The 20229-nt window shown below is 37.9% G+C and overlaps 1 protein-coding gene across 6 annotated transcripts in view; it reads right to left on the minus strand.

Moving 5' to 3' along the window:
* Window positions 1-20229, minus strand: part of LOC141909356 (uncharacterized) — a 51280-nt gene that overhangs the window by 19809 nt on the left and 11242 nt on the right. For 4 of the 6 annotated variants that reach the window (XM_074799784.1, XM_074799783.1, XM_074799782.1 and 1 more), the window contains 6 exons: window positions 14782-14886; window positions 10681-10803; window positions 9214-9336; window positions 1903-2028; window positions 1356-1478; window positions 882-1001 (listed from right to left, as the gene is read on the minus strand). In XM_074799784.1, the coding sequence (XP_074655885.1) occupies window positions 882-1001; window positions 1356-1478; window positions 1903-2028; window positions 9214-9336; window positions 10681-10803; window positions 14782-14886 (720 nt within the window). Of the gene's footprint in view, window positions 1-285; window positions 307-881; window positions 1002-1355; window positions 1479-1902; window positions 2029-9213; window positions 9337-10654; window positions 10804-14781; window positions 14887-20229 lie in introns of those variants that run through there. The other 2 variants (XM_074799785.1, XM_074799787.1) reach the window with 2 other exon arrangements.

Genomic DNA, 20229 nt, shown 5'->3' on the forward strand with positions numbered 1-20229 from the left:
AACATGTATCGATGATAAATTACGAAACCTAGTCGCACAGCCGTGTATTAAATGCATATTACTTAGAATTTGAATTGACAGCTGCGGAACTTTACTAACTCGACTAATTGAACGTGCAAAGAAACAAGATATCTTAGGAAGTTTCTAATGCCTGATATTGTCATCAAGCAGTTAGGATTTACCAAGGCGATTACTGTGTTTTTTTCAGTTTTTATTTCAAATGTGATCGATCTACAAAAGCGTGAAATGATAGTGAAAATCGACATGCAATGAAAGCCTACATACCTGGCAGTTTTTTAGGTTTAGCTAAGTGCGGCAAAGGGCAAGACAAAAACAAGTGCATCTATCATTAGTAACTTGTTCTAAATGACGTTTAAAATGTTTTCGTTGTTAGCGAATTTCGTATAGGCGGGTTATACAAAATGCGGACGACACGGCTATTGATTTCTACATTCTAGCAGGATTTATGGTCGCCTGGTGATAACCACACATATCTACGTTAGGATGATGAGATTTTGATTTTTAAACAATTATGCATCTTCGGTTAAATGATTAGGGAGTTAGTTGGACAGGAATAGTCTTATGGCACCCTATCATGGAAAGGCGTGATTTCTTATTCTGATTTCAACATGGATACTTCGAAAGTGTTATAAATGCAAAATATGTGCAGTCAAAGCTCGTTATAACGCCAGTCCTGGGACTGTTAAAATTTTGGCGGTATAACGAGCTTTGACTGTATGCGTGTGCAAAAAAGCTTAATCACAACGCCAGGCCATGGTGAAGTTCCATTGAGAGTAATGAAAGACCAAACAGGCGCATACCACCATTTTTTGCGATGAATAATATCTCACGCTGAAATGCTCGTTTTCAGCATAACTTACGGTAACATTTTCCATCCATTCCAGGACTGAAGCCTGGCAAACACGTACAAGCGAAACTACCCTGAGTGTTTGCGCAGGCCTGGCTGCATCCACCATTAGCTGCTGCGCATTCATCTATATCTATTGAACCCAAACAAGGACAACCAGATTGAATAAAACGAAATGACAAAAATAGAAATTATATACCAATAAAAGAAGGAAACTTAACCGAACTCACTCGCTGGAGCAGAAAATCCAAAAATAGAGTAGGATTTCGAATTTTGACATACCGCTGCCAGTTTGAAATTTGGGAATTTACATTTGACTCTTGAGTTAGATATACTCTTACTCAGCTTCGGAGTCGAAATGTAACTAAAAATGTGGAACCTGGTTCGAAACCAGCTACAACTACTCCTGGACAAAATCAAACTAATATAAGGAGAAAGATAGGTAAAATAGTAGATGAACTATAGCAGCCACTATATCATCGCCTACCTTCACACGTTTTTTTATCTTGTCTCAGTCTGTACCCTTTATAACATTGACACCGAGCTTTTCCCGCGTAGTTGACACATTTCTGTTCGCAACCGGCGTTATTAACTTTACAAGGATTCACTTCTGTAAATAAGCGTTCGAAAAAAAGAACTCAGATAAAAAACTATAAGCTTAAGATTATATCGAACCCTTCATCTTCAAGAGTTCATTCACTAGGTCTTTTCTTTGGTTTCTCGTCAATTGACTTAATGTATGATTCAAGATTCGGAATGATTTAGATCCTGAAGTGTTTATGCAATCTTCCAAAAGATTCTAAGTAATCTGCTTCATATGAAACGGCGTAATTATAATGTCATAATATCATCACCGATTACTTACGTATATTAGCATTTACATCAGCAACTTTTAGTGTAAATACTTTTGAAACAACATTCCGTGGATAACAAATGACGCAATTCGAATGCAAATTCAAAAAGCAACGTACGATATTCAAAAGAAATTGGTGCAAAAATAAATGAATGAAAGGGACTCTTTTATATACACCTACCCTCACAGGACTTAGCGTCGGCAGCTAGTTGATAGCCCTGATTGCAGCCACATTGAAAATGTCCATTAAAGCCGGGCATGCAAAGCTGCTTGCATCCGCCGTTGTCAACGTGGCAACCACCATCCGCTAGATAACGAGGAAAACAGAAATAAAAGGGTGGAAATAAAACAAAAACAAGGGGAGAGGGTGGGTTCGAGCGAGAGAGAGAGAAATTACTGAAAATTCTGCGAGGGCAAAAGAATGGCACTAAGACTACACTCCGTAACTATTGATAGGAAGGCAACAGCTATTGGAACTATTGACACGAAGGGAAGTGAGCATTATAATAAACTACTGAATTTAGCTTGTTCTTTTCTTATTTTCGACGGAGCAATTACATCCCTTTATACATAATTGAGTTTGCTTGCTGTATTGGCGTTAAGGGTCGGTTTCCTATTCAACTGTGTTAACGCGGGAATTGGGCGATTCACGATAATTTGATTAATTAATGAAATGGGACTTATAGCCATCGTGGCGCGGTCAGATATACCGATTGATTTCTTTCCCTAGGGGGAAATAACTGATCGGACCGAAAGTTTAAACAGTGACCAGAAAATTCTTGTCTCATATGTTAATGGCTGAGCGTCTCCCGAGTAGCAACTGTTCGAAATCTGTAAGCATCTTTTGGGACATGTTTATTCATAAGTTGTCAAAGATTTCGTCTGTTGGCAAATATGACCTTTCGCATGTGGGGGAGGCTGTAGAAAATTCATATCGACCAGATATTCCTTCGTTTCTATATAGTATGATTAATGAAACATGGGAAATATATTCATTGGTAAATGTAGGCAAGACACTTCAAATCCGCACCCATTATTATCGAGATAGCAGGCGCGCCGAGCCGAAGTATTTTAAGAAGTCTATTAAAAGCGAAAATGCGTAAATCGACTTAATGGCTTTTGCTGTAAAACTGATGCTGTACTCGGTCGATTTTTCAGACTGGCGAATTAAAGACGAAATCCCGTCGTGACCGACACAATAGCCACGACTCGAGGCAAAATCTGCCGAAATTGCTTCCAACGTCACGAGTATGTATGCTATTCGAACAAACAACGAACGTCGATCATTCATCCGATTGGATTAGATCGGGAGATCCGTTGACATGGCTATTTGGATTAGTGTCGCAGAGATCAGTGAAACAGTCAACTAACGACGGATACACGCTTCACTTTGAAGTAGCCCATAGAACGACAATAGTTCCGCGTCCTGTTATACTAAAAAAACGTATACCAAGAAATACGAGCGGGCTTCGATGAGAACTCGTGCGAACTACTATTGAACAAAACTACAGACTCCGAACCACTTCGCTGCTGAAATCGTTGGTGAACCCGAAACACGGCAAATTAGAGAAATCAAGGACAAAAAGAGCGGCACTAAATATAAATGCTCTCTTTTTTCTCACACTTTTCACAGGGATATAGCAAATTATCAACTGCTGATATGAATTCTGATACATTATCTCTATACGCAGTGCAATAATTAACCGTTTTGTATCTCGTCTGTGACATAGAATCATCAAACGCGCGCGACATACACTGCGGTCAGCATGACGCCAGTCATCCGAACAAATCGATGCCGCATAGATTTTTTAGACAGTCAGATCGACTGATAAACTTCCGGTTACATTTGCAGCGTCAAAAAATGTTTGACATCACGCGATTTGATCGCCTAAAGCCGGGGCTTCATGAATAGCGGCAGTGAAACTCTCTGCCGCTATGAGCCACGGAAAACTGAACTTAGAATCATATTACCGCCGTATCTTATTCTTTTTTCTTTTCTCTTTTTTTAACACCCTCAACCTGCTAAGCGCCACGAAGGACATTATGAGTGGGTTTCTTTTTCCCAATGGGGAGAGACCAGAGAAGAACCTTCGACCAAGAAACTCTGTCGCCACCAGGGTTTGAATATCTTTTTCTTTCCGCCAGTTCCTTATTTATCATTTAAAAAAGCGATCCTAAATTTCAAGTATATCCAAGTTCATCGATTTCGATATGGGATTTTGCGCCTCAACTTTCGAAAAAGTAAACAGCCCGATACTATAAAGGCGGGTGACGCGAAGCGATTGCCGACAGTTGTAAGGCCGACTTACAACCGTCTCAATGCTTATCATCGTGGTATTTCATATAATTAGTTTTCCGGTTTATCATCATTACATGCGTTATCTATGTAGATTTTCTTTAATTCATCGTTAAAGCTTATAGTACTTAATACTAGAATACTTTTCGCCGAAAACTGTTTATCAAATATCACAGGGTCTTCGCCCGATCGATATTCTCTATCGAATTTGATTTCGAGTTCGATTTCTCTTTAATCGGCGCATTAAAATCTCACGTCATCTTTCCGACGACAAAAACGGTCGATAAATTTAATCATTGTTTGGCAACGCATCTTCCAATTACTGATACGAAACGACGACGGAAAATCTGTGACGTTTTCTTTCGATCCGTCGGCGTTATTGTTGACATCGGTGGCCAATCAGATTATAGGGTTTCGCAGACGCCGAATAAATCCAATACCGGGATACAGCGCCGAGGATCCTCCAGATTAATGGATAGCTACGTTGAACAAACAACGATTAAAACTGGCTATAATTGCGTTTTAGCCCAGACGATGACAAAAATATCAACCAGCTCATTAGACTTTGTTCGTTGGAACTTTTCAAAATGCGAAGAGCCTTTCGAGATATTCGCGCTTCATATCATACTGTAATTGTGAACATCGCGTGCAGCGTTTTTATGACCCAAAATCGATACATATTCGAAATATAAATGGAAGCAATAATGTTGTCTTTTACGAGCTATGTTCGTATAAAAGGCGCTGACGTGAAGAGGTTCTTGAATCCGTCATACGAATTGTGTAACATGACATTATTTCGGAATAAATTCGATCGAATGCGTTATTCTGATATATCACTATAATACAAAACAAGACCGTCTGGGGAAAATGATTTTCAGAGAATGTATACATGAACATGAACTGTATTTCGACTGGTAATATCCGGGATGCCGAAACTTATGCTATATATTTGAAGCAATCTATGACCAAGTTTGAGCTCAGAGAAGTTTTCTTTAAAGATAAGCTTAGGTCTGCCTCTAATGGCCACCAAAGAACCACCGAAGTCGGCTTACGTCTGGCTTTAAAGATGGAAAAATGTCCGCACAATCTTCAACGAATATCCTATTCAAAGATAATCAATCAACACGATATTAGACAACGAATCGAAAAGAACATCACCGCAACCGCCTGCGAACCATTGAAAATAAAGAGATTTCACGGCGTATCGGCCTCATGGACTTGTAACTTGACAACGGTCGCTTCGATTTATAATATAAAGTCAAATAGCGGCGATAGAATTAATTTCATCGTATACTAATACATCGTACTGGGAATAAATATCGACTTGTGATTCGCGTATAATTCGATCAAGTAGTTCCTCCGATGCGGAGGGATGAGCGCATCAATTGTATCCGCTGCGGCTGCGACAAATTCCGGCGCCCGATCAGTAAATGCTCGAATCGATATCCCCGCCGCCATGGTTATTCGTCATTCGCTGTTGTCGATATGAAAGTTAGAAAAAAAGCCTAGCAAAATCCTGACATTTCTGTATATGTATTTCTAATTCGCGTTTTGGAATGCATCGATAAGTTGTGTACTAGAGAAATGAATGTCATTACAGGGGCGGATCTAGGGTATGATTCAGGGAGGGGCGCACCCCCAAAATAGGGCATATCATATGATTAAAATAAAAGGGCATTGGAAAACATTAACTCGTTTTTTTGGAGATACAGAGAAGAAGTTATAATTAATGAATTTAAACTTATTTAGTGTAATGTTTCAATGTTTAATGTCAATTTAATGTTTTTGTTTTCCCGTAAAATTAAGGGCAACTTGATATTTTGACCCGCATCTGCATTCAAGTAGGTACATGGTTACTAAGCTCAGGGGCCCTTCAAAAGTTGGTTAAAGTAAACCATCCTTACAGTGGAGTTTTGTGTCAGTTTGTTTGTTAACTTCAACTTGTTATCTTCTAACTTATTTTTTCAAAAACTGCAGCTCCTGGGCTTTCTGGGTGAGCGCATCCATCCATGAAATCATTTACGATTCAGTGATGATCAATTTAAGATGAAATTCTCATGAATCTGATGAATCTACTCATTATCACGTTACAGATATCTGAGCAAACCCAGCGTTGATGATATAATTAACCAGTTGAGTAGCGTTGCTTCATTTCACAAGTATTTCATATCATTGGACTGCGAGCTTTACTGCTGCTGGGATCAAATGATAGTCGTACTATGCGATAATCCCATTCAGGGTTTCTCAAACGTATCATTGATAATCATTTCTGCCTAGGTTTCCAGAGAGCGAGGCACTGATTGGTCTATATCGAGAAATGAATCTTCTGATTGGTTAATGAGACTGTTGATTATTGGTTGAAGCTAATCCCTGATTGGTTGTTATCGACTGGTCTCGTCGGGGGCTATCGAGAATTCAGAGGTGAAAACTGAGTCATAACTTGTTATGCAGAGTGATCTAGGGGGTTTGTTGATATGTTTTTCTTGAGATTGTGTCAGTAAATAACACTGTCTGCAAACCTCGACCGCGAGATACTGTAAAAAAAATCGCCTGAAATCACGATTTATGGGACGGGTTTATTGATGAGTCGAGACTCAAACGCAGACGAACTTTCTTCATCTCTTTCACAATCGATATCAACCAGTTTGATAACTTTACGACCGCCGCGAGATCGCGCAGAGAAAATCATACGCGCTCTGATTTTTCATTTCTCAGAAAAATATTTTCCTTTCTTTGATCCCGTTCATTCGCATTGATTAATGGTGGCCATTACTGTGCGAAAACTGCGAATGAAAGAATTATTGCTGAATTTGAAAAAATCCATTTCGTAACAATTTTTCTGAATCATAGAACGCTAATAAAGATTTTTTCGAAAAGCATCTATTTAGCAGGGCTTTTAATTTTCGAAAACGATTTGGTAAATATTGAATCGATCGGAGCAGAAAGAAATTATATGAAATGATGAATTTCAATGAGCGTAATTTAAAAAAGATCCGTTCTTACGGTAACCCGTCAAAACGTGGCAGAAATGTTCGACTTGCCGCGAATGGATTAATGTTTGCTGATCATTATATTCTCGAGAGATGCTCGATCGTGATTGGTTGACACCGACGTTGTTTAATCAGACGAGATTGGATTAACCTGACTTTATGGGACAAGAGTAATCTCCCTTATCTCGTCACAGAGACCGTAAAAATAACCGCCGAGTAACCCCCTAATTTATCAACGCGGCTATATCCACAATCGGACACGAAAATGACAGCGTATTTCTCAAAGATACGATCACAATTCTAATGAAGTGCGGGATGAAATAAGATAGGTATCCCCATTAGTGGAGTCCTTGAAGAGACAAGCGATGCAATATTACTTACTACATGTCATTCGTTACATTAGATGTCCACGTCGACGCGAATGCAGCATTTTGACAGACGATTCATGAGAAATATTCCGCAAGCTCTTAAACGGTCCCCAGCTATTTATCGCCGCAATTTAATATTCACGAAACAAGATCCTTGGTGGAGGCCTATTTGCAGCTGGTTGGCTCTAGAACTTAATTTTTCATATTTTCAATGGTATAAGTAAGTATAGGGCCTGTATTTTGTATTTTGTAATTGATGTCAGAAGACCTACGTATATGAGGTGTATGAAAAGTAAGACAGAACAAAAAAGCGAAACGCACTTATTTTCAATCGACTGTATACGCGCTGATTGAGTTTGACAACTTCGGATGTAATAGAATAACGTTATCAGTTGATATTAGAGAAGTCAGCGGTGAAATAGAAACACAATACAAGCTACTGTTTCAAAAACAACAAATGACGCCAACGCATTAACAGCAACATATATAGCGACTTCAAAATAAAACCCGCTCTGTTTACAAGTATGGAACATTTTTACGATCATCGAAAACATTAAAAGCTGGTGAACATTGCCTTAGGAGGAAAACATGTTTCAAGATCGCAACTGTCTCTTGGCCACCCACAGAGAAACACTTAGTTCGTAGTTTGTATAGGTTTAGTCAGGGCCATCGACGACACGATCTTCATAATCGAAGAAATTGAAGACCTCTGATGAAATTTTAAGGACATTAACGTAACATCGAGGGGATTGACCCTGATTCATTAACCACCGAAGGACGGACATAACTGGCCGAATTCTGCGTAATCAATAATTTAGGTAACTAGGTTTGTTGTGTGCCTAATCAAAACGTTTCTAATCTACGAATCAATCGGTGTTAGTTGATACGAAACGTTCGCCATTCGTATCACACCTTGTTAAACGTTATTTGACAACGATTTTGATTTCGACGCCGATTACAAGACCAATATCGAACATCGGTAGTTCGTATTTCAAAAGTTTCAGCAAATGTTTATGTTTGACACTAAACTGTTTGATATCATATTCGTGTAAATATTTTCGTATGGCTCATTGTTGTTATTTGACTTCCTTATTACGAGTTCATTAAGGCTAGGATTGGAGACCTGGGCCTCGCGTTAAATTTATACAGCCAGAAATTGCAGATCTCAATATGATTAAATCAAATTATGTATTTCTGACAGATTCAATCTAATATACCGATTATTCTGGAACAATTTTCAATGTTATCTATTTTCAATTGTTATGTAACTTGGTAGTATCATGAATGGGGTGTAATGTGTATGGATGTGAGTGTGTGGCCGATTGGGCCTTCTAGGTCATAAGTTTCTTTTAACTTCACCAGTCGCCCAACGTCTTTTTACAATATTTTGTATAATCTTTGCCACTTCCTATTGTAATTTAATTTGTGAGTAAACATTATCATTATTACAACTCTCAATGAAAAAAAGTTAATGATAGAATATTTTTAGATACTATCCATCGCTTATTGAACTCTAACTTGTTATTGTTCGTTTATTTAACAAGAACCTGTACATTCCATAAATGAAGAGAACAAATAAATACATCCATCAAAAAGCCAATACCACGAAGTATTGAAATGATACGTACATTGAGAAAATAAACGCTTATATGTATTCAGCATATAAGAAATTCAAGAAATCGAACAGATTTTGTTGAGAACGAAAGTCGGAGAAAGGCTTAGATTTTCATATCGAATAGGCATCTAGATAGGAGAACCTATGGATCTATAGGTTTGGGATAGGTTATTGCTAAAAAAAGGTAAAGAGGAGCAAAGGAACGAAATAAATTCTAACTTACGGACACAGGATCTTCTGTCTGGACCGAGTCGTTGTCCAGCCGGACACTCACATCTGTAACCACCGTGAGTGTTCACACACCTACCCTGACATCCTCCATTCGCTTTGGCACACTCGTCAACATCTGGAAGTAAAACTCAATACGATAATACCATAAATATTGATATGAGAATCGTCTTGGTGAAGATAAAATTTCTTTAGACTTTCTGAATTTTGAATGCCCAAGTCAAATATGGATGCGAAAAGTGGGATATGCCATTACTGGATAACTAGGATATTGGGAGAGATATTTTGCATAATAGTTCTTAGATTAAAGATGTTCTGGGTCATCCATGCATATAGTAAAGAAGCTGAAAACCATAAATGATAAATGATACATTTTTTCAGCTTCATTGGACATGCTGGCTTACGATGGAATGATACGTTGATATCATAAAGACTATATAGGAATTATTTGTTTTTATAGTCTATCATAATACTTTTGTTCGGTGACAAGACAGTGATAGCTGTGTCAGATATTTCTGAGAAATGTTAGTTCCAACACCACGGACGAGTATAGTAACATGATGGAGCCATTACCAGAAATACAGGTCTGCTAGTGAGAGGTAAGTCCTCAAATGTGATACTAGTGATTCTCGAGTCGACTGATTACAGATACAATCTACGACATCTTTTCAACTATATCAGTCAACTCTTTGGCCCTAAGCCCCCACTGCATTTTTGGAAATGGCTCCACATTTCATTAACACAGGGAACACGGCACTCAGCGGACATTTTAGAATCACGGCAAACAAGGTTAGTTTTTACTTTTCGTTTAGCGATGCGATACCTTTACAATGAAAGCCATCCTCGGCCAATAATAACCCGGTCGGGCATTTACAAACGAATGACCCGACCGTGTTATGACACGTTATTTCGCAGCCTGCGTTATTCTCAGCACATTCGTTTACGTCTAAAATAGTAAATTTTTACAATCATTGAAATAATGACACGTGATGAACCATACGGAAGCCCATGTCTAAAGCCACGCGCTGCTTAGTCAGTTTTCGAATTGAAACAGTTTGAACTTTGATAAGGCGCTATAAAAATTTTCGAAACAGTTCAGACTGTCTAGAGGTTCAAATTTCTTTCACTACTCGGGACAATGATGGGCTCATCAAAATTATATGTGCAGCAGTATCGCTAAATCAGGTTTTCGAGTTCGATTTTTTTTCAAATTTTTGCTGATTCCAAATACCTCTCTACTGGCCGTTAATCGAGCAATTTCAGACACTGCGCCATTCATAGCGGCCTTATCAATCTCGGATGTAGTAAATTTGAAAACTGACTTTTTATATGAAGGCATCTGAATACATCGTAGCATTTTTGCAGCAGCAATGGTTAGCGCAGCCATGCAGCGAACCAGCGCCCGCTGGTCGAGGCAGTCAGTCAAGACAACGTACACAGGATTCGGGCGCGGGCTGGATACCTTTGCAATGGATACCGTCGTAAGCTAATACGAGACCAGCTGGACATTTACAGTAAAATGAACCGATTGTATTACAACAGTTCACTTCACAGCCGCCGTTGTTTTCAGCGCATTCATTTTTATCTAAAAACAACCAAACGGGAAAAACAACAAAAAGACACGACAACATCTTTTAAACAGAAAATGTTTTCTTTTTTCATACAGGATTTTCGTTGCTTCACAAATATTTTGGACACTTACCTTATGATATTCGGGGTTTGGGTGCGTATTTTTATTATCAATGGGGAATGATTTGGAAATTTATCCTAAATTGTGCACATCAAGCATAGTCATCTTTTATCTATATAATTTATGACATAACAAACTCTGGTTGATATAAAATCTTCAGAATCTTCGGAAAAAAATACCGCTGATTGTTTACTGATAGCCAAAGCACACGCTTTCATTTGGAACATTTTCAAGTATTTCGCGAAGAAAAAGTGGACGTTCTAAATTTAGCGAATGAATGTTACTGTTTACAAGTTTATGAAATAGATTCATTCTACCTGAAGTTGACTAACGCCTAGTATATGTAAAAACGAAAGTTCTTAAAAAGTTTCTTTAACTGTATATAAAAGTTCAATCGAAAAGTCTGCTAGATAGAACGTTCACTCATGCGTAATCTGGGTGTTTTAGTGGAGCATCCAATTCTGAATAAAATAAATGCGAACCTTAATATGTTAATAATGGGACTCGCTCTCTCTGAAGTGGATATGTATTTTCTAGGTATTTTAATGATTTTTCCTCCATACTGCGGCTAATTAGCATCGTTTAGCATAGAAATATTTCACCTGACCAGCACAAAAGCTTTGCCGCAGCATTCAGGAGAAAATAAGTCGCCTAATGATAACGTGTAGAGTAAACCTAGTTGAGAAGTCCATAATTCAGTCCCGGAATCCAGCGTACATTACAGTTTTATTCTGGCGTTGAATGATGCAACGAACTATGTTGATGTTAGCTTCGTCTGTACGGCTCTAATATAGAATCACTGACAAATATCATGATGTCAGTTTTGGTCTCGTTATGAGAATTGCAAGCAGGAATACACTCTCGTGAACCCGCATGGACACTCCTTATTAAGTGTAAAAGTGATATAAAGAAGCCGTATAATCCAGAGTGGTCTCATACAGATGAACGATCGTCTTAACAGTCCACTTCAACGCGATTGTTGGTCGATGTATATATACCCTGAGTAATGTCACCGTTTCTGTCGGCGTTGACTGTTAAAAGTATATCGACAAAAAATATCGATTTATGCACGAGCGTCTACTTTTCGAAAAAGATACGATTTATCAACTAAAAGCTTTTTCAAGTTGACACAAGTATGATGATTCATAAAACGAATCGGCAGAAAGGCCAATGAGGTCAAAGCTTCGATTGGGTAATTGCGCAATGTCGCGCTATTTCTGTTGATATTTCCCGAACGGAAATCCATCAACATTCTGTGATCAATTCATTGATGCACTTTAAATTCCTAATAGACATCTCGTGAACTGCGTTTTCCTGTCGGTGTTGCGGCAACAGGCGCCGTCGGTATCGTGTCAGTCAGATTATATAGTTCAGATTTTACGGAGGGTAGGAAATTATTGGTATCACAAACAATAAGCATAAGGAAGCAAACTGGTCTACAACTCATTTGAAGAAGAAACCACACAGAAAACTTCAAAAGTTTCGAAAATGGCTCTTGGCATTATAGGTCGAAACGTCAATACGTCAACCCTCTATTAGTTTATCTTCATAATTATGGGTTTTTCCAAGGGTCGAAAAGGAGTGCAAGGAACGTTTTCAATTTACAATTTGTGTCGATGTTGATTCACAGTTTTCACGGAAAATGGGAAAGTCCGTAAATATTTACTGGCTCAAATCTTATAACGGCTCGGCTAAGTGTTGTGTTGATATTTACTGATTAATACAACATTGTATATCACACAATAACACATACACAATCAAATTCAAAACCACGATAATTTCAGTAACTAAACATTTTGATATATAAGACCAGTCTGAGCCCGATCGGGTTCGACGAGAGCGTATAGAAAAGGCTACGGGAAGTTCAAGGCACTTGACTCGGCTGGACCATAACTTCCTCCGAGTTCAATCAGCGCTGATATGCGGCAAATGTTAAATCCCCATAACCTGATTAACTGTATATGTTAGAAATTCGATCAGTCATAACACTATATGATATCCAAAATCAGGGCCGCGGAGAAACTCTAGAATTCTGGTGGCTGTATTTAGAATGTAGAGGACCTCCAAAAGTATATCCGTAGGAACATCACTTTACAAACTATTTACCGGTGCATCAGATGTTTATACGATGGAGACAGTTATATTTTATATGATGCATTAAGAAAGCACGAAGAATGTACAACTTCAGGTTTCAAAACCAATGTTACTTTCATCGTGTAAACATTTTGCGGAACAAAAGTGATCCTCAAGGGCGATCAATCAGTCAGTAAAAAGTCTAGGTTTTGCCAGGTTTATCACATCAAATCCTTTTTAGCGAGCGGCTTACCGACGCGTTTACAAGTAAACATTTACACAATGCTCGGTAATCTTTCTACAATCAATCAAAAATACATCAGAATTAACATTTTATTGTGACAACAACGCTAGGAATACGTTTTTAACACCGGTAGAAATACAATTCAGTCTCTCAGGAAGGTTCTTTATTGGTTTGTGTTAATCTGTGACCGGCAATTTTGTTCCTATTCACAAAATCGTCGTTTTTGTTAGTCTTCTTTCCGCATAGACGTAAACACAAGTTTAAAAACACACGCAAGAAACAAACGAAGTCATAAATATGAAATCTACGCGTCTTGATGATGACGGAGGAACTATTTACGCAGGGTTTTAGTGGCGTGAAGTAGCGAGAAGTTACAAAAATAGAACATCTTGAACCTGTCCTATTAGTTACGCGTGTTGCGTAAGTGTCACTTTTACAACTTTTCCGCCGCGAAGAAATAAACCGGGTTTTCTGTAAGTTTGTATACTTTCCAGCGATAACTTCGCAATAACGTTAAGAATATATAATATGCGCATTTAATAACCACTTTGAACAAGGAGAAAACGCGAATGAGTTTCTGATCATAGTACGTAGGTTTTTCCTTAAAAAGAAACTGAGCTAGCTGCGTGCCAACTTTCAATAACATGGGAACCTTTTTCTAAAGAAATCTGGCGACATTATCGGTGATTCATTGCACATTTGTCCGGTTTTGAATGAATAGGAAACACCGCGTACGCTATTGTGACACTAGTCTGGTCAGCTCAGCAAGTTATTCATGTCACATGACGTACACACGCAACCGGTTTAGAAGTGGCCATTATCAAACCTGCGATATATATCCACTGCAGGTTGCTGTACCGCGCTACGCACGAACAGACTGACCGGACACCACCGTCAAATGACCAACCATACTTCGAATATTGATACAAACTCTACTTCAAACGATGAAAAGGGATAGGGCTTGAATAGTACGAATTATGCTAAGATATGTTTCCAATATTCTCTCCTGTTTCCAGACCTCATCCAAGGCCTCTCGTGTGTGATTTTTTCCCACCTGACGATGGTGTTCAGGAAGCGTTTGTAGTATCAGTCAACTTTTATGTAAAGATTACTGTCATTTCATGTTCAGATTTTATCTCGAATTTGTATCGTCTAATTTGATAGATCTACTTAATCACGTAACAACAACTTGAAGGAGGTGAGATATATTACTGAAGGTAATGGACCGAAAAGCATCCTGTCGACGATTGTTAGTAAACAACGATAAATTTGTAATATTTCATGGAAATGTATTTTACAATGAGTGACTTCTGTATAGACAGAAGAATATACAGAAATGGATAAAAAGGCTTTCAGCGCCAGTCGCAGTGGAAATAGGGAAAACAGAAAAAACTAAATCAACATGTACAAAGAAGCAATGAAAGAAAGTGATGGTGGCTGATTCGTATAGCAGGGATTTCTGGGACCTTTGTCATAAAAAAAAGGAAAATTGAAAACAACGGAATTACGATTCACAATAGTAAATGTTGAAATGAAAAGAAATTCATATCGCTTACCATATTGACACCTGGGTCCTTTGAATCCGGGGGCACATTGACACGGGTTATTCTGGTCGGCTGTACAGGTACCGCCATTAAAACATCGACTACTATCACAAATTTCTGCAAACAAGAAACCAACAAAATTCGTGATTAATGTTGATGCGAGCTCATTTACAATGTTAATGGTCTTGAACTTGAAAATCCGAGTGCGAACGGATTTTTGCTTTCAGACGAGGTAGATAAGGTATCGCTTAAAAAAATATAATTGCTTTGCTCTTCATAATTTCATTAATACAGCTTCATAAAAAGTTGGCCGTGCGAAACACGAGGATGATGAATGGGGTAAGCTTTAAGGTAATGTATAAAGGATGAAAAAAGACAATGGCAACGTTACATAAAACCATACACAAAAGCAACTCATGTACACAAGGTATACGGAATACAATCATAAAGTCATAACATATAACAGGTTATTACGTAAACCTTTTGTGTGAATTGCGCTAAAAATATGATACATGCCACATTAAAAACTACCATTCGTGCTGACAAATATCTCAAAGGTTTTTCCCGTAGACTTTTCCTAGTAATACGCACAGAAATATGTTTTGTCTGTCGGTCTTTTTTTCTACAAGAAATGTAGGGAAATTCTACCCGAAGTCTTCATAAAAACATTGATAGACTTCGTACTCATTTCTTCGATGTAAGTCTTCATTATCTTAGACAAAAACAGATGGCCCATTATCTATTTTCATAGAGTCTTTTGTAAAGCAAAAGATCCTGTTTTTGATAAGTTCATTTTAATTTCCCCCGCAACGCAGAAATTTGAAATTTAAAATCCAAACAGGTGAAGATGTTCCATCAAATGAAAGCCAGTACAAACTGTATCAGCGTATACAGAAACTCGGGAATACCGCATGACCTTGAGATACAAAATCGGTCAGATATACACCTTAAATCGATTCAGATCTCCTCACATCTTCTTACGCATCATTGATGTAAAAAAAACTCTCCGAGTTCAGGTATAAAAGATCCCGCGTTTCACACACTTGTTTTACAAGTTAACACCAAGTACTTTCCCCCTTTAAACATATACAACATCCAACAAGTAGCTCTCATAGTTCGCCGCACTGAAGGTGATGAAGTTTTTATCTCGGATCAAAGTGAAACTATTAAGTCATCGGAAGGACGAGTGTTTACATAAACTGTAGAAAACTGGTTTTCAGTTTTGAGTCGGTGGCGAATCGTGAGTTAGGTGTAAAAGTCTCAGTTAACTTTACACTAAATAACTCACCGACCATCGACCTACGAATCTATGTACCGGTAAATCGAAACGGATTCATTCAATGGAAAAGGAAATCGTTGAAAAATAGTTATCATATACACGGAAACGAAAAGGATCAGAAATCGGTGCAGAGCGTTGCACTGGCCCATATATACATAATACGATGGCAAATGAACCTCGATCTGTTGAATCGCGATTTATTTTAAGAACGGAATTTTCAAAAATAAAACACGTGATAACTCAAGACGCTATATCAAAAATAAAACATGTGTTGTTATACTGTGAACGTAAGGGAAGGTAAAACTATATAATGTCTGATCAAACATTACCCGCTATTTCTACTATCTAAGTCTGGATGTGAAAGAAACCGAAAAAACTTTACTACTTGCTTTTTAGATGATATTTCATACTTCAATCAGCGTTTTATACGAAAATGATACCAACATTATATAGTAACGTAGCTTGAGAAATTTTGAAAATTGTAGGAGTTGTTTAGGGGAGGGCATTTTTAATTCTGCGAGCACGTGTTTGCAATCGCGCGTATTTTTTCGACAGCTAATTGGCTTGTGGTGGAATCTTTACCTTCGACACACCTCGTTTGCCTGAAAAATTTGCCTAATTATGAGTAAATCTATTAGTATCATCGAAAATAAACTCATGGTTACCCGCATATAGACAGATAGGGCAGACACGTGCGGTAAGAAATAGTTGCTAACTACGAGGAAATAGAAAAATAATTCGCCTGCTAAATTGCTATGTAATCCCGCAGATTTCGGAGTTGTAAATGTTGCGCGAGACCCCCGTAGCGTAGGCGAATTTTTGAAATTATCGGTATGAACGTTGTGTCTGCCAATGGATAACAATATTGTTTTCATGGTTTAGAAAATGAAGCATATTGGAAAATTCTCGTGAATGAATTTAATTTGATAAATGTTGGTGTAAATGATATAAATAGAATTTTTAATGATATAGGTTGTCAATCGGAATTGGTAAATTTGGGGAAGTATATCCAATCGGGATTTGGATATTATATTTAATTTGATGCCTGTAGTTACAGTTTGTGCAGTACGGTGCTTGTCTCGTGCACTTTTTCTTTTAAATACTTTTGTAACTCTGGTATTGTATATATGTATATATTGTTTTCTTTTTCTACTGTTTCGGTGTTCATTGGCGATCATGTCATTTGATTATGTTGAAAAAACTAACTTGTAACTTGTAACTTGTGATAAAATGGAAATAGTCACGACAGTGTTTAAGGACATCTCCGTAAAAGTTATTTACTGCAGAATAACGCCTTCACTTTTGCTTATTTGGACCCATCCCGTCGAATCTCATGTCGCGCGTGAACAAGTTGACAAATTTACTTCAATATCGGCCACTTCAGAATCACATATAAATATATCGCTATGGCAACGGCATTGATTCGGCAGGCAATTCGGACTCATCTCTCATCGACAACTCATCTCGGGAATGAGAAAGTTTCGTGGGACATCTAGAATATCGAGTCAATAAAACTGTCGAGCGATATTCATATATTGGTTTATCACGCTCGATGCGCGGGATCAAGAAGAAAAGTTGCGCGGTTGATTTTGAAATGGCTGCCGTGCTGTCTGATCGATATATTGCCACTGGAGTCATTCAGTGATGGATGGGGATTGAAGTTAGATTCCAATAACTTTGTTCTAGTGGTTGCAACGAGCTCGTTTCGCATAAAATTCAGTATCTACGATATGTTTTATGTTTCACAAGATAAGAATTGCCACCACGTAAGATCATTTTTTAAATATATATTTTCAATTTCGGTTTCATAAAGAAGTTTGCTTGAAAGATATTCGCTCTAATTACTCGCGATTTCGCTGTGAGTTTCAAAAATGCTAGAAAACTTAGTTAGATAAACTGATTGAATTGTCTACTACTTAGTTTAAAAAAGAATCAACAGCGATAAGAATCTAGATGAATCTTATACCAGGAAACATTTGACGACATTGGCAAATCTAATGTGCGAAGAAACGGCCCTGCCTCCGTATTCACATCCAGATATCCCACGGCCTCTGAGTGAGAAGTGAACTGCAATTTTGACCAGAGAAAAATCTACAGTAACAACCTCCCGCGGGTCAAATATCAAGCCGTTTTGGATGGTTTTTTGTGTAATGTATATGACAGTTGTCTCGTACGACAAGCAACAACCACGCAGAGCACACGCAGTACGAAGTCAATCAAATTAAGTCTCAGAGTGCCCAATCAGACAAACCCATCAGACACTTTGTCTACCAATAACACCAAGACATAAAGTCACTCGATATCGAATCATTTTGAGAAATTGCTACATCAGAGGGACCCATTGTATCGACATGTAACGAACTAATGGCGCGCGGTATATACGATCATTCAGAGTTTATGCATCGATTCCTAATAACATCAGAAAATGATTTGTCTCTCTTGCAGCGAAGAAAGAAATTAACTTCTTACGACAAATTCGGCTTAGATCGTTCTCGAGTAGTGTTTCATACAGATACATAAACATACATATACGTATAAATTCATGATTAGTCGGTATTCAACTATATCAGTAATCTGAATCACGGACGAACGAGCGTATATCTGCTAAAGGGACATTTCTATCTCACAACGATCCATTTGCGAATGAGCCTTTCAAGTGAAACTGCCAGTAACCAGCCGAAGAAGTTAAGATACGTTCCGGGCTCGGGGTTTAACTGTTACTTACATATGGTTGATAAACTGAAATTATCTCGAAAGGAAGACCATGCAGGGGCGGATCCAGCTTATCGCTATTACCTCTTGAGCCGTACTCACGAATGTAGAAGTGCCCTTCTATTTTTCAAGTTCTGGTAGAAGTAATTTAAAATGGCCAATTTGAATACCGGTAATTGAAAATGGGTAAACTTCTTACTTTTTATGAATGATTTCTCTTAAATGGGTCAAAATATCATATTTTGTGGATGCAGAGAAGGATTTAATGCCCCAAATCGATTCAGATAGAATCTCAGAGCTCTGCAAATTCAAAACTTTCTGTGATATAGGTGCCCTTCCATAGAACTGAGCAGTATTTAAAAACCTAAGCTAGATCCACCCGTGCCATTGATTCTAAAATGGCGAAATTTAATAAAGTATTGCCGATTAGAAATGACAGTTTCTTCGGGCAAGCTCGCGGATCGACGGGTCAGAAGGTCGGAGTTTGCTGTGGTGTAGTTAACACCGTTATTAGTAACGGTCTGTTTCGATTTACAGTGTCACAACAGGGTCATTTAAACCGGGTGACTGTCGTGGTATGTTACGTAATTGCATGAAACGTTGATCAGTAAAGTTGATGCGTACTTTAGTGGCCAGAAATAAACCCCGGGATTCCCTCACAATGACAAAAACTGAAGAAAAAAAGGACATCACGTTTATTTTCTAAAAAATTTCTATCTAATTTTTAGGCTTAGAAATGATACTTGTCAGATGTATTGTTTGCAATTACAGGAGGGTGGAATTGTCAAGTAATTGCGCCCGGAAATAGTTCAATATTGATTGATATAGCGATAATTATGTCACTGATATATCGCCGTCATAATATCTATACACAAATCAAAAATGAGTTCTCTGTAATGATGAGTAAATACGCATTTTACAGCGAAGATCAAAACGGAAACCGTAATTATGTGGCATATATCACCTTTTTACAACAGAAAACTGTAGATATCGCATATGATCAAGATAAATCCCAGAATTTAGTGAATTTGGAAAGTTACAAATGGATTCAAGGTTAAACGACTTAATTTTTTGGACAAACGGACATAATTTTATGAGATATAAATCTCTACCCAGAACAAAGTTCATACCTTTCACCGAGAGACTCTTTGATAAGTTGATTGATAACTTTTTTTATGTACCGTTTTGAATTATGATATATTGTGCAGTAGTAATACATATACATATACAAAAAAAGATGGAGGTACGCATGAAGAAACCTAGGGTTTACAAGAGGATAGACTGAGGATCTTGAGAGTGATAAAAGACTGATAAACTAACGGCTGATATGAAATTGTGTACTGATTGACTGATCGGACTTCGTGTGAATATTTTCATCGCGCAGGATTAAACCATTCACATAAAACATTTATCGCTAGCGATCGAAATTCATTACATCTATACATCTATCATAGACACACAATTACGTC

The sequence above is a fragment of the Tubulanus polymorphus genome, chromosome 7 (genome assembly GCF_964204645.1).
Source record: "Tubulanus polymorphus chromosome 7, tnTubPoly1.2, whole genome shotgun sequence".
Taxonomy (NCBI): domain Eukaryota; kingdom Metazoa; phylum Nemertea; class Palaeonemertea; order Tubulaniformes; family Tubulanidae; genus Tubulanus; species Tubulanus polymorphus.